General features: G+C 55.0%; 1 protein-coding gene across 1 annotated transcript; it reads right to left on the bottom strand.

Moving 5' to 3' along the window:
• Window positions 1-564: 564 nt before the first annotated feature.
• SLC48A1 (solute carrier family 48 member 1) lies at window positions 565-8091 on the bottom strand. Its single transcript, XM_026042827.1, has 3 exons — window positions 7953-8091; window positions 3240-3407; window positions 565-2164 (listed from the first exon to the last, which is right to left on the bottom strand). The coding sequence occupies exons 1-3, from the start codon at window positions 8089-8091 to the stop codon at window positions 2028-2030; spliced, it is 444 nt and encodes a 147-aa protein (XP_025898612.1). The 3' UTR covers window positions 565-2027.
• Window positions 8092-13958: the final 5867 nt, after the last annotated feature.

The raw sequence follows: 13958 nt of genomic DNA, 5'->3' as shown, positions 1-13958 counted from the left end.
TAAATAGTAGCTCAATCGATTAAAACAGGGGTGCAGGAGATGGGGGGGAACGTTCTGCCTTCTGCCAACAGCACGCTGCGGATGAGGAGAACGGCATGGAAAACAGGAGCACTTCCCTGGCGGACCATCCTCTTCCGCAGGCACGGATAGGAAGGGGCTGGAAAGAGCACAAGAGAGCTAAAAGAGAGACGGAATAAACAACTTTATAGGGGCGGAATAAATGACCTCATAGCCACGTCACACGAGTTTGGCGAGAAAGAAGCTGTATTTCTGCTCTGGTGTCACACACAAGTTACACAGGGCAATTTAGTACAAGGAGACACTGGGATACACAGGAAGGAACCCCACTGCGAACTGCCTCATCCCGCTACAGGACCCCATCTTACACCAAGCGTGCAAACAAAGCATGAACAATGTAAAAATATAGGATATATTTGCACACGCGGTCTTTTAAAAAGCCGAGGCACGAGTATGAATTCCAGAGCTAAAACAACACTGAGGAGGAAACGGGGTAGGTTAATCGGGTTGTCTGCAGGCAAATTGAGAGCCACAAAAATAAACCTGAAAAACAAAACTTTCCGGGCGAGCCAATATGATGGTTGAGACACCGGCCCGAGAACGGAGCTGCTCCACATGAGCACCACAGTGCAGAAACACAACACAAGAGATGCCCAGGGGACCTACCTACATTAAAAAAACACTTGCAACCTCCACCGTGGGTGCCACAGCTTTTGGGCACGGAAGATGTAGTCCAGAGAGGACTAAGATGCTAGGAAAGGCAGATTTGTGCGGTAGGAGAGAAAGCTGGGCCAACCTCGCTGCATCGGGCCCTTCTACTCACACCTCTCTTGGAGTCCTGGGCTGCGGTGCCAAGTGCCCTCTGGCACGGAGGGCCAAGAAGGCCCTTCAGGGAAGGCTGCGGGAGAGGCGGCAGGACACGAGGACACGGCCGAGGCGCCCAGCGGGGCTCACCACTCGCCTCGCTTTCCAGGGAGGTTTCCAGCCTCCCGGGCAGCTGCTGGCAGGGAGCAAAGCACCAGGGTTAATGCGCTCAGACCGAGCTCATAGAGCAGCCCTGGGCACAGAGAGGGAACCTGACAGAGATCAGGAGAGGCCGGTCGATAAAGCCAAGCTGCTTCCAGCACAGGCACGTAGGCTGAAACGCCTACACGCCACAGAGTTCAGCATTAAATACTGCCTTAGTCGCACGCTCACCGGGTATCATAAGAAGATCCTGTATTAGAAGCTGTGTTTTTTAAATGATCGTGGATTAGGAGCTAGTGCAACACAACCCCAAGAGGCCGAGCTAACGTTTTGCTCCAGCACCAGATCTGTCCGTGAGCGTTTCCATCTCTGACAGAGCACCGAGATGACTGATGCTTCTCCGTCGCACCGTCCGGACCACAGGACAGAGCTGAAGCTGTACATTATTCCCAGCCCAACGTGTAAAAGGGGATGTTAAAATATAGGGGAAGGGGTCTAGAGACTTCCTACCTCAAAAGAGGAGCCATCCCTCCCTTTCTGTGAGGGACAGTGCTGCCAATGGAACAACTTGCACCCAGTGGGGTTTCTTGGCTACACACACCTGGGACACCCACCTGGAGCAAGCTGGCGATTCATTCACTAGGACCAAACACGTGGGTGCTGCATCTGCAACGTTTCAAGCCACAGCTCCTGGTGGGGACAGCATTTCCTCCCCACCTGAGAGCCTCCCTGCGCTGCAGCAACAGGGCAACGCAAGGAGCGGACCTGGGCTCGCTGCGCACATGCAGATGGGAGTTTTGCAACCCACCACCAGACCCACGGGCTCCCAGGAACGTTACAGAAAGACTAGATTGACAGAGTTAGCCAAATTCTATGTGTTTGAATAAAAGCAATGAGGAAAAAAACCCCAAACCCCCGCTGCAGACAAAGGAAGCAGCACTGGGTGGGTTCCTGCTCCGCTTCTTGCAGACCTCCTGCATGTACCGTCCTTCGGGGGCCAACGCAAACGCTCAGCACCAGCGCACAGCCTTCGAGTCCCAGTGTTAGAAGTCACTGAGGATACTGACGTCTGCAAACTCATTCCTGTAGCGGTAGGCATACAAGCCGAGCAGGAAGGCCCATTTCAAGGAGATGAAACTCCAGACGCACGACAGGTAGTAGCTTCTGGGATCAGTCAGGGCTAGGAGAGAATAAAAAAGAAAACTGGCAACAGATGCCTTTAAAAATCCCTCTTTAATCCTCACGCAGCCTCCCAGGTCAGGGCTCCAGCGCATGAACACTCCTGATCTGCTCTTTTCTAAGTTTATTTAGCAGCTATGGACCCTGGGCAAGCACCACAGAGCACGTTTCATCGCACAGCCGTGACTTCACCACCTGGAGTTTGCCACCTGTAAACCGTGCTCCCAGAAGACACCTTAAATGTCTTCAATTTCCAGCACTTTTAACTCTTTTTGCACCATTTTCTCATCTCTACTACACGAGAATAGTAAGTTAGGGCGTCTGGGTCTGACTGAATGCGTATTGGGGCACCCACAGTGCAGGTCTTTGACGCACGGCTGTGCTAACCACACACGAGCGCAGGTGCAGCCTCTTTTTAGAGGCTCTTCATGCAAGCGTGTTTCTTCTGCATCTATCTTGACCCTCCGGGATTATTTTAGAACTCCCGTGGATGGACTTCTGCTTTCGAAGCGCGTGTCAGCACCATTCAGGCAAACGTGCAACGTCCAGTTTTACTGGTGTCAAAAAACTGAAAATATGCTTATGTCACCCTTTGCATGAAACAGTTTCATCCCTGACTACGTTTGCTTGGTCATAAGTATCTTTATTTTTGACTTATTTCAACACACAAAGCAATACTCACCCAGTAAATGCTTCGATCCTAACATTTCCATATGGAAGCAGCTATTGTGGATGTTCTACTTTACCCTCAAATTAGCGCTTTCCCTCCCCAAATCTTCATTTCCTTCAAGATCTATTTATTTATCTTCACGCCTTCAAGAAAAACAAAGGCGATAGAAGATGTTTGGTTTCTTTTGGCATGTATTTGTGATGATTGCCTGCAACAGTTGTCAGATTATTGCACGGGGCTGAAGTTCTCAAATCTCAAGAGGCAGGAATGAATTTGGACTTAAGTAAAGGGCAGCAGATGGACTTTTAGGGACGAAAGCCCCAAAACAGCAAGCAGAGACCCCACTAACACCATCCTGGCTCCTCACTTCCCAATTGCTACCCACTCCGCCCCACAAAACACTTACCCTGGTGCTTGGTGATGGCCAGAACGAGGAAGGTGCAGAATCCCACCACGGAGAGGGCCGAGAAGAGGATGCCGACGAAGAGGAAGAAGCTCAGCCCTTTTAACCAGGTCCTCCAGTAATCCTGCACATACATCACATGCGTGATTAGGGCCCAGAGCGCCAGAACACCTGCTCGACCAGACAGCAAGGGCAGTCAGTACCGGGCAGCACACGGACACGCAAAGGTGTCGGAGAGAAAACACATCCCACGAAAACAGCACCCGAAACCCCAACAATTCAGAGCCCCAAAACCCCCCGAAGGAGGGCAAATATCCAAGGAAAAGCCTGCTGGCATTATCAGCACTCGCCATAATCACCCACACCTAAACATCTGTATTTTGGGGACAGAACAGTCAAGTTCACTGTGGCTTTAACAGCAGCACCAAGGACATTTCTCTGGGCTTCAGCGCCTGGTCCCTAATCAAGTTGCAGCTCCTTTTATAAAGTGGGGGAAACAGGGAAAGAAAGAGGCAGGAAAATACCCAAGCAGCAGCTGCAAACGCTTTCTGACAAAGAGGTTTCAATATTAAATGCTGCTATCAAAAAGAGGTTTTAATATTAACTGCTGCCATGAGAGCGGCCCGAGCTTGTTTGCTGTGAGATGCAGTTGTCCCGGGCAAAGCTGCCCAGATCTGAAGGACACCCGGGAGCTTCCGCTTCTCCATTCCCAAAATCCCACTCCTTCCTAGCAGCTGGGCCCTCTGCCTCTTGGGAATCTCTGGAAGGAGCAAAGCGGGATCAAACTGCCTCCGAAACGGCTTTAAAACCACGAGAGTGGCTGGAAGAGCCCCGCGCGTGGGTGGCGAATGGCCCAGTCACCTCCGCGCTCCAGCACCCGAATAAACCCAGGAATGGGGAACTCGGGATTTACAGCGGATGCAACACGCAGCCGGGCACGTGTCTGGGCATGACTCAGCACTGAAAACGCCGAGTCAGGAGGTTAATCCGCATCCTAAGGTCTCCCCGGCAAGCAGGGCTGCAGCTCCTCTCGCCCTTGTGCCCCCCGGCCCCGCGCTCTGCCCTGCCTCCTTAAACCAGGGTTTTACGGAAGCTCTCGGGCACCGTCTCGTGCTCGGTTAATCCCCGCAGCTGGCCTAATTCCTGCCGGCGTGACTAAGCAGAAAAGCAGATGCCCGGGATCACAAGGCCTCGCTCTTCTGAGCTTCCCAAGGCAGCAACATCGCAAACGTCCCATTAAAGGCAAAACCGGAATAAAACTGCGCAGAAAACCTCCAAAAACACCCTTTTTAAAATAAAGATTTTGCCAGAATGGGAAATAAAAGGTATGGTATTAAGAGCCTGAAGAGAGGGCATAGGAAGAGTGCGGGAAAATGAAGAGCAGGACCTTCCAAATCAGGTCTCGCTGCTTCGCTTCAAGCTATTCCCCCAAATATCCTCCCTCTCCAGGGGCGCTTCCCTGCTCTCCAAGGCAATTTGCACCTCGTGTTTGCACGGGGAAGCGAAAGCAGAACCCAAAACACAGCGATGCATGGAGGCCATGAGATCCACCTCCGTCTGCCCCGCTTAAAACACCCTCAAAAACATCACCCAAAAGGGCCTCAATCTGTAAATTTAATATCTGCTATAACAAAATTAATATCGCTATTTTGTTGCCCGTTCTAATGCCTCATATACCTCGGTTTGAGGCAAATGACATCAATGTGGCATGTTCTCAAAAAGAAAGAGCCAGAGGGCATCAAACACAAAGGTTTTTCTGAGGTCCCTCCTCATCCCCGGCCGATTTTTGGTCCTGACCAAACAAGGGAGTTTGTTGCCGCGGATAACGGTGCAGCCACCGTCCAGGAGGCCCCAAAGAGAAGGAAAAAGGAGAACACATGAGCAAATACACGGAGAAATTCTTGCAGGATGAGCACGGGGTATTGGGGTCTTCTCAAACTCCAACACTGAGCAACGATGCCACATAAAGATATTAAAACAAACAAAAAAAATGATGACTTTCCCCCACAAAACAGCCTGCCTAATCCTGGAAAATACGAAGTCAACAGCACTTATATAATTTTTTTTGCCATATATAAATTGTGGCGATTTGCCCCATCTGGTTGACATCCCAAAAATGGGTTTCCCAAAAATGGGTTTCCCAAAAATGGGTTAAAGATTTTTTCCTTCCGGCAGCTCAAGCCAAGCCAGCTCCGCTCCAGCTGCTTTTGGACCAGGTTAAAACCGGGTTTTCTTTGAGCAGCTCTCCAGCCCAAATAGCTACGGATCAGCCCCAAAATATTTGAGGAAAGCAGCTCACTAGGGTGAGGAAACCCTGGAGATTTCCAGGGAAACGGGGCTTTCACTTGTCTTTCTCCTTGGCGTCTCCATGTTGTCAAAATGAGGGACTAAAGCAACCAGGAGGCAAACATTTATCTAACAGTTTGCAGTATTTTATTTGCAAATCCTAATATTTAATGATTTAGTCCATGGTTCCCATATTTTTTTTTTTTTTTAATTATTAAGAGTCATTCCAGCCCTGGATAGGGACCAAATCCATTTGCATTAATTAATATAGTCAAGTAAAACTGGCCTTTTGGTCTTCAGAAAACCCCTAGCTTTGCGCACAGCAAATCCTGGGCTTTAGAACCCGTTTTCAAGTCCAAATTATATTCTCAAAGCACAACTTTGCTTTTTTCCCCTCCATTTCGCCAAAAATATCCGAGCAGCTTGGGAAGAGCCCATAAAGTTCCTTTGCGCCGCCCCTTGCAGAGAAGGAGGGATGTGGAAGGAGAGGATTTTTACTTTTCCCCCCTAATCATTGCGTTTAAAAAACAAAGGATACCCAGGAACATTAAAAGCCGCTCAGGAAAAGACTGGATACCTCCTGAAAACATTTAATTGCTTTTTTCTCCTTTCAACGGCCTCTGGCAGAGTGAAAACTGTGGAGTTTCCTGGAGATTCACAGCCTACTTTGGGGAAAAAAATACTAATTTAAGGCCAGGAGTGGAGAGGGAAGGTCAAGCACAAAAATCAAGCAGTAAATTGTAAAAGTCACTAGCTCAAAATGCAAGGGCAACCACCAGGATGGCCAGGATTAACCCAAAAACGGCCTTTTCGCTGCTGGGATCAATCCATGAAAATTTGTTGTCTCCCAGGTTATTAAAAGTAGCCAATTGGGATGTTTTTGCTTAAAATGAAGGTCTGAGATACGAGGCCAGTGCCTTCTCTAAGATCCACTGATTTGGGGGGCCGGCGAGTCAATTTTGCTGGATATTTTATGTGCAGGGTGTGATTATATCAACCAGAAAGACTGGAAGGGCAGGTGCTCAGCGGCTGACACTGCAATTTTCTCCTTTAGTAATTAAGGGTAATTAAAGGCTTTCGTTATAGACACAGCATTTGACTGCGCTCCTCTGCAAGGGGCATTAATAAAATAAGACAGGGACGAAAATGGGCAGAGAACGGCTGAGAAAGACATGGGTTTCTAACGAGACGGGAATAAGCGGCACCTCTCAGAAAACTTAAATTAACTGAACTAAAAAATAAACTAAAATAGCTGGTCTAAAATTGTGCAAGAGAGAAAATGTGGCTAAGAAACCCAAAGCACAAGTCCCTGACAAACCAAAGGCCCCAAAGCGACAGCATCACGAACAGCAACGAGTGACAACCGACGACACGGACAGCGGAGGGGCTGCAAAAAATACAAAAAAGATGTTTTTTGCCTGGTTTTCTGAGGGTTTGCAATCCTATCTCAATGCCACCTGCAGCTCCTGGGCTGGATATTTCCCAGATATCTGCGGACACGGGAACACGCAGAGCCCAACCCAAAAAACTTGTTTTCTTTGCTGTTTTTTGCCTACCCAAACCGCCCCCCAGCTAAAGCCAGCTCCAATTACCTGGCGAGCAATTAAGCAGCGCACAAATTTCCCTCCTTTCCAGGTCGATATCATCTGAATAACGCACAGGCAATAAGCCAGATTTGGCCCCAAATTTTAACTTCACTTTCTACCCTTTCTTGACCCACTTTCTCTTATTCCAGCAGGCAAAACCCCATAGTTTCCAAGCTGGGAAATCAACGCTGTGGTCTGAGCAAAAAAACTTAATTAAGATGCCCCCAATTAACCTAAACGACACCCATCCCGACAGGGAATCGTGAGGCGTTTGGGGGGGGGATCCAGAGGTGTTTGGGGGGGGATCCAGAGGCGTTGGGGGGCAGGGGATCCAGAGGCGCTTTTGGGCTCCGGTTGCCTCGGCTGCCCCAGCTGTTTTGCTGGGGACAAATTTCAAAGGTTTATTCACCTCGAAAACACAAACCGGACCCAAACAGGAGCTGCCGGGCCCAAACCCTGAGCGCGAAGCCAGGGACAACCTCAAATTAAAAAACTAAATGAAATTAAAATTAAATTTAAAAAAAAAATAAAAATTGAATTAAAGACGCAGGGAATGCTCCCTGGCGCGAGCAGGCCGCCCAGGAAGCGCCGTTTACCACCCAAAGTGAGGCCTGCAGCCTGCAGCAGCTATCCCCCCACACCAGCCCCCACTGAGGCGACCCCCCAGAAACAAAACGCGTAGCTGAGGCTCTAAGGACTCTTAAGGGAAAAAAAGGGTATTTTAGGCTTTCCCAGATCCCTTTTAAGCAAAAAATTTTAAGAATTTTTTTAAAAAACGGTCGCTGCGCAGCGGGGGCCTCGACCGCCCCCCCCGGGGCCCCCCCGCGCCCCGCCCGCGGCCTACCCGAGAGCCCCCCCGCGGCGGCCGTGGCCGGCTGCCGGAAGGCGGGCGCCAGGCTCCACGTGAAGAAGGCCGCGAGGCCCATGAGGGCGCCGGCCGCCGCGTAGGCCCCGCGCAGCGCGAGCGCCCGCCGCGGCGCCATGACGAGGACGAGGAGGCGGAGGAGGAGGAGCCACCGCCCCGGCGCAGCGCTCCGCCCCGCCCCGCCCACAGCGCCTAGCCACGCCCACAGTTCCCGACCACGCCCACAGCGCCCGGCCCCGCCCATGGGTCCCGGCCCCGCCCACAGCGCCCGCCCTTGCCCAGAGCCCCGAGCTCCGCCCGTAGCGCACGGCCACGCCCACAGGGCCCGGCCCCGCCCATGGCGCCCCGAGCTCCGCCCACGGTGCCCCAGGCCCCGCCCGTGGCGTCCCTAGCTCCGCCCACGGCTTCCCACAGCGCCTGGCCACGCCTTAAGCTCCGCCCACGGCGCCCCGAGCCCCACCCAGAGCCCCCGGTGTCGCTCAGAACCCCGAGCCCCGCCCACACCGCCCGGTCACGCCTCCGGCGCCCCGAGCTCCGCCCACGGCCCCCCGAGCTCCGCCCAGACGGCCCAGCCACGCCCCCAAGAGTCCAGGGCTCCGCCCACAGAGCCCCCTTGCCCCGCCCACGGTGCCCCGCGCCCCGCCCCACTCCAGTGCCCTCCCTGGCGGCTGGGAGGACCTGGGGGGGGGCGGGTGAGGAGGGACGTGGGGGGACACGGAGCACAGGGGACATAAGAGGACATGGGGGGGCACGAGGGGACCTCGGGAGACATAAGAGGACATGGGGGGACATGAGGGAGGAGATGGGGGGACACTGGGAACGCCAGGGCGCAGCTGGTGGCCCTGGGGACATGCTGGGGGGCAGAGATGCACGACATGGGGGCCACTGTATATGGGGTCCTGGGGGACATGGGGGGGGAAACATGGGACGTGACATGGGGGGCGCTGGGGACACCTGGGGATGGGGACAGAGGACTGGGAACCCGGCCAAGCTTGGGGCCGGGTGCTGGGATGGGGGGACATGGGGGCTGCAGATGCCGGAGCAGTCTGGCCGTGTTTTAAACCGAGCGCCTGGAAGCTTCCCGTGGGAATGGGGACGAGAATGGGGGTTTTTTCCCCGTTTTTTCCCGTTTTCCCCCGCCTTTTCCAAATCAGTCATCGCACTTACTTAAGTGGATCCTCAGCTGCTGCTCGAGGGCGGCAGAGACCGACGCTCAGCCCAGAGCCTGGCAATCCGTTCTTTACTCCAGCTCAAAGCTTAACATTTTTTTTCCATACATTTCCAGTTTTAGGCTGTTAAGATGATCTTTCCAGGCCTGAGAAAAGAGCTTTTTGGCTGCTGCGTGTGAGCGCAGGCCACGGTCCCCACGGCTGCCTCCCTGCTCTAGATGGCAGCAGCCTCCTTTGCTCCGGGGCAGAGACGCTGCTCCCGTGCAAGTGCAACCACAATTCCCTCTCCTATTCCTCATCCAGAGAGGGCTCCAAAAGCTCCATGCAGTTTCTCCACATTGCCCAGTCGGAACCTTTCTGGTTTCAGTTTATACCCATTGCTCTTCATCCTCCTGCCATGCATCACTGGGGAGAACCTGCTCCGTCTTCTCAACATCCTTCTTGTTGGTCCCGAAAGACTCGAGGTCTTGGATCCTTCGATGTGCGAAGGATACAAGCATCCCAGAACTCCAGACAAGCATCCCCAGAACTCAGCATGGGCAGAAATTGATTTGGAATCAGGTTCTATATTGCTCATAACAAAAATGCAACAGGTCCTATTCCCAGGATATCAAAAATGTATAGAAAAGCAAACACAGAAGGCTTAAAGCATAGGTATCACATAAAGGCATTTTCCAGCTGCTGTTTTAGACTATTTGCATCACTGATAGAACAAGAGGGAGCCTGAGCCTCTGTGATGGTGACGAGCCATCAGAAAGCATTGGAAGGCGCCTTGTTTTCTGAGTGTGCCATCTACAGCCCATCGAATCCTAGAATGCTTAAGGTTGGAAGGGACCTCAGAGGTCATCCGGTCCAGCCCATCCAGCTGGACATCCAGCACGTCCAGCCCATCCATTGCATATCCATAAAGGCTGATGCTTAAAGACGGTGCGAGACGTGCCGCTGGAGACACGGCAGTCGTGGTCACTGGTGGGAACACAGATAGTCCTGCAGTTTGCGGCCGGCCACCGTGTCCCCCTGCCGCACATTGGAGCCTTGCTCCGTCTGCAAATAGGCCGGGTCCCCCGGGACCTGCCAGCCAGCCCTGGCACCACGTCCTCTCTGTGGGAAAGGGCAGCCCTAGGGCTATAAAGGGAACTCGTCTGACAGGGCACAGGCTTTACCCGCTGTGCGTTTGCTGCTTTTCCCACAGCAAGCCAGGGCATTCCGCGTTCCTGGAATGCTGTTTTGTCCCTGACTTGATTTATGGAAGAGCCTCGAAGGAGTCTGGAGATGGAGGAGGTTTCAGTTGGCCTCGCAGGGTAGAGGCAAGGGGAAAAGGCGGTGGAAGCACCCCAAGAAACGGTCTGGTCAGGGTCTGGGGTGAGTTGGACGGGGCTGGTCGTGTCAGCCCCTGAGGTCTCCAGTGGGGCAGGTCCCCAGAGCGTGGAGGGGCCCAAGCCACGAGTGAGAGGAGAGGAGCCACCCAGATAGGGGGACCAAAAAGGTGATGCCAGGCTCCACATCAGGGAGGGAGCATCACCCCAGCCCCATAGCAGCATCCTTGGGCTTCATTATCCCATTGCTTTAGCCTCTTCCTCCCAATCCTCTGCATCACCTGGGGACGGACTATTTTGGGGGCTCTAGGCAATGCCACCGGCTCTGGGAATGCCTACGGACTCGTGACTCCAGCCAGGGAAAGGACTGCAAAACAGCACCTCTCTGCCCCCGATCCTGGTGCAGCCCCTGCCACCAAGACCCCTTGCAGCGGGGAGGAGACCCAGGCCACCGTGAGCCTGGGGGAACAAGTCCGGAGTCTCCAAGGTCCTGCCATGATTTATGGGCACGGGGAACTGTCCTGGAAGGGTTGTGCCTCCTTGCTGAGAGGGGCTGTTGCAGAGACCCTGAGCGGGAGCCCTGACCGCAGCTCCCTCGTGGAGAGGGACCCCGGAGGAACGGGGAGCCATTTGCAGCCAGAACCACACATAAATGCAAATAAAATTTTAAAAAGTCTATTTTTTTTGCCAAAACATGGAAGTTTTAGCCCTCAAAAAAGTCTTTTTTTTTTTTTTTTTCCAAAACGTGTAAGTTACAGCCCTCCTCCTGACTTGCCCACATCCTGAAATGGGGAGCTCAAAGCCTTGGGGATTTTGGTTTTGGCTCTATGCCATTCCCAGCCCGTGTCGCTCAAGGTTTGAGGCCGGCACTGATCATTTGCGGCTTAAAACGGACATTTTCACCAACACCAGAGCCACCACTTCCACTGGGAAAGACCTGAGAGGGAGCTCGGCAGGAGGAATCATTCCCTTTGCAAAGCCAAGCAGCTCCGACAAGTCCCAAGAGCCGAACACGCTCTTGGCAAACAGCAAATTAACAGGGGGCCAGGCCTGACTGCTCCCGGAGATTAATTATTATTCAAGTGCAGATAAAACGAGCAAGTTAAATGCGGCGATAAAGGGTGAGATAAAGCAGAGCTGTTTGCACTTTATGGCCGTGCAGGAGCACTGCTGTGAGCCGACTAGACCGCGGCAGCTGGTGTTGGAAACGTGTCCCCACGGCTCGAGCTGGTGACCCCTGCACGCCAACAGGGCCCGGGATTGCTGCCCAGCAGCAGGGACCGGCCGTTCCTCAGCTTCGTCTGCAGCTGGAAAGGCTGCAGGGAAAGGCAAGAGCCGCATGGGCGCCCAGGGCTGCTGGATGTCCACACAGCTCTGGATGGCGTGCTGGTCTCACCCCTCTTCTCCATATTACCCATTATTGGCCCAGCAAAGAGGAGAAACTGGACTCGTTGGACCCAGTTTCCAGAGGTGTCCAGCGTGCAGAGGACCAGGACCGCTCGCACCAGGATGGGGAGCTGCTGAGCGTGGACATGGCTTTGATGGAGCACGAAATCCTCGTGGGCTGCTCACAGCCACCGTTCCCAAAGCCTGCGGGCCAACAGCGCGGGCTCAGCAGCAGGCAGCTCCCACGGGCGTGCTCATGGGCACATCTTGCAGCGTCTACAAAACACCTTGCATTTCCCAAGCTGCAATCCAGCTGGGCCCCGGCTGCAAGGTCCTCGTTGAAGCCGGCTGCCCTTTTCCTCCCAGCGTGGAGAAAACATCTCCTATCGCTTCCCCACGTGGCAGCAGCAGCTCGGCTCCGTGCGCTGCGCAGCTGCAGCGGCCCTGACCTTGGAAAGTTCTCCACACCGCGCTGCTCCCAGGCCTGTTCCTGGGAGCAGTTCCCAGGAATGCAGGGTGGGAGGAAGTGAGGAGTTGTCTCGGAGGAAGGTCTCGGCGATGCAGCCAGACATCCCTGATTGCTGGGGCTGGCTGGAGCCGGGGTGGGAAGGTGGAAGCAGTGGTCATGAAGGAGCTCGGTGCTGCAGCCAAGATGCAGGGAGGAATCCCTCGCAGGCCTCGGTGGGGCCAAGGCAGGTGTCCCATCTTTGGGACGTCTGTGTCCCAAAGGTGTGTCCCATCTTTGGCACCTGCGTTGCATCCCCACGTGGCTGCTGGGGAGGAGCCCTCAGGAGGAATCACTTCCCCAAGCTCCAGCCCAGAATTCCCACTCTCGGGAATTTTCTCTAATTTGCAATTTAGAAAAAGCAGAAAATGCAGAAAACTGCATTTTCTCTGATTTGCATGGGGACATGCCTGGGCGGCGCGGGGAGCCCCGGCGCACGTCAGCGGAGACCCGGGGACCGCGCGACGGAGCAGCTCCGCGCCGCGCAAAGGGCAGCGCGGCCCCCGGCGCCGGCCGCGAGAGCGGGACCCTTTCCAAAGGGCTCCTCCCTGCCGCGGCCGGGCCAGCGGCCTCCCCCCGGAGCCGTGCGGAGGCCGCGGCCTGGCCCGCTGCCCCGTGAGCGTTTCCATCCCGCCGGCAGCTCCTTGCGAGCGGAGGGGCTCCCTTCCCGCCGCTGCCGGTGGTGTTTGCGAGGCAGCGACGCACAAGCGGAACGAGGGGACCCCGTGGTCACTTGTGGTTGCCCGCATCAGGTTGTCCTTCCATGAGCCCCCTTTCAGGCCGATGCAGAAGGAGGAGGTCACGGCCGGGGAGGTTTCCTTCATGATGGAGCAGGAGCTCAGGGGCTGGGATGGGCTGCAAATGCCACCCCGCGAGGAGGACACTCTAATTCAGCCTGGTGGCACCCAGCGCCATGCAGAGCAGGCGGCTGCAGCAGCTTTGGAGGCTTCCAGAGTCCTCAGTGCTCCACGGATCGGCGGGGAGATGCCCATGGGGCCTGCGGAGATGCCCGTGGAGACAGGGGAGATGGGCCCAGGGGATGCACAAGCAAAGGGGAGATGCCCACGCAGCTCAGTCTGGCCAGCAGCGTTTCGGGGCATCCCCCACCACCGCCTGCAGCCCCAGGTTTTGTTTGGGTCTCGTCACACCCCCGCGCAGGGGATGACCCTCCACAATCCTCCTCCGGGCAAGTGCATTAAAAGGCAAAGCTGCTGATTTACATCGAACGGGTCCCAGGGCGATGGTCCAGCCAGGCTCCCTTGGACCGGTTGGGGATCGCAGGGGCCTGGGCCATAGACGTAGCCCAACACGTTGCGAGAAGAAGGGAAGGCCCCAAGGTCGCAGCAGCCACGCGGGTCGTGGGGACAAGACTCCGGCCCTGCACCCTCCTGGGACATCCAGGGGTCCCAGGGCAAGGGTCTAGCCAGGCTAGATCCCCAACTTGGACCAGTTGGGGATCGCAGGGGTCTGGGCCATAGACGTGGCCGAACACATCCCAGGAACAAGGGACTACTCCGGGGTCGAGACTCCGGCCCCGCACCCCGCGGGGCGGCCGGGGGTCCCCGCGGGCGCCGCTCCCAGCGCGCTCGGGGGCGGAGCGCGCCCAGCC

This window comes from Nothoprocta perdicaria, unplaced genomic scaffold (assembly GCF_003342845.1).
Source record: "Nothoprocta perdicaria isolate Ctin4 unplaced genomic scaffold, notPer1 scaffold_314, whole genome shotgun sequence".
Lineage (NCBI taxonomy): Eukaryota > Metazoa > Chordata > Aves > Tinamiformes > Tinamidae > Nothoprocta > Nothoprocta perdicaria.
Note: the sequence above shows the minus strand (reverse complement) of the source record. Positions and strands in the feature narration are given on the sequence as shown.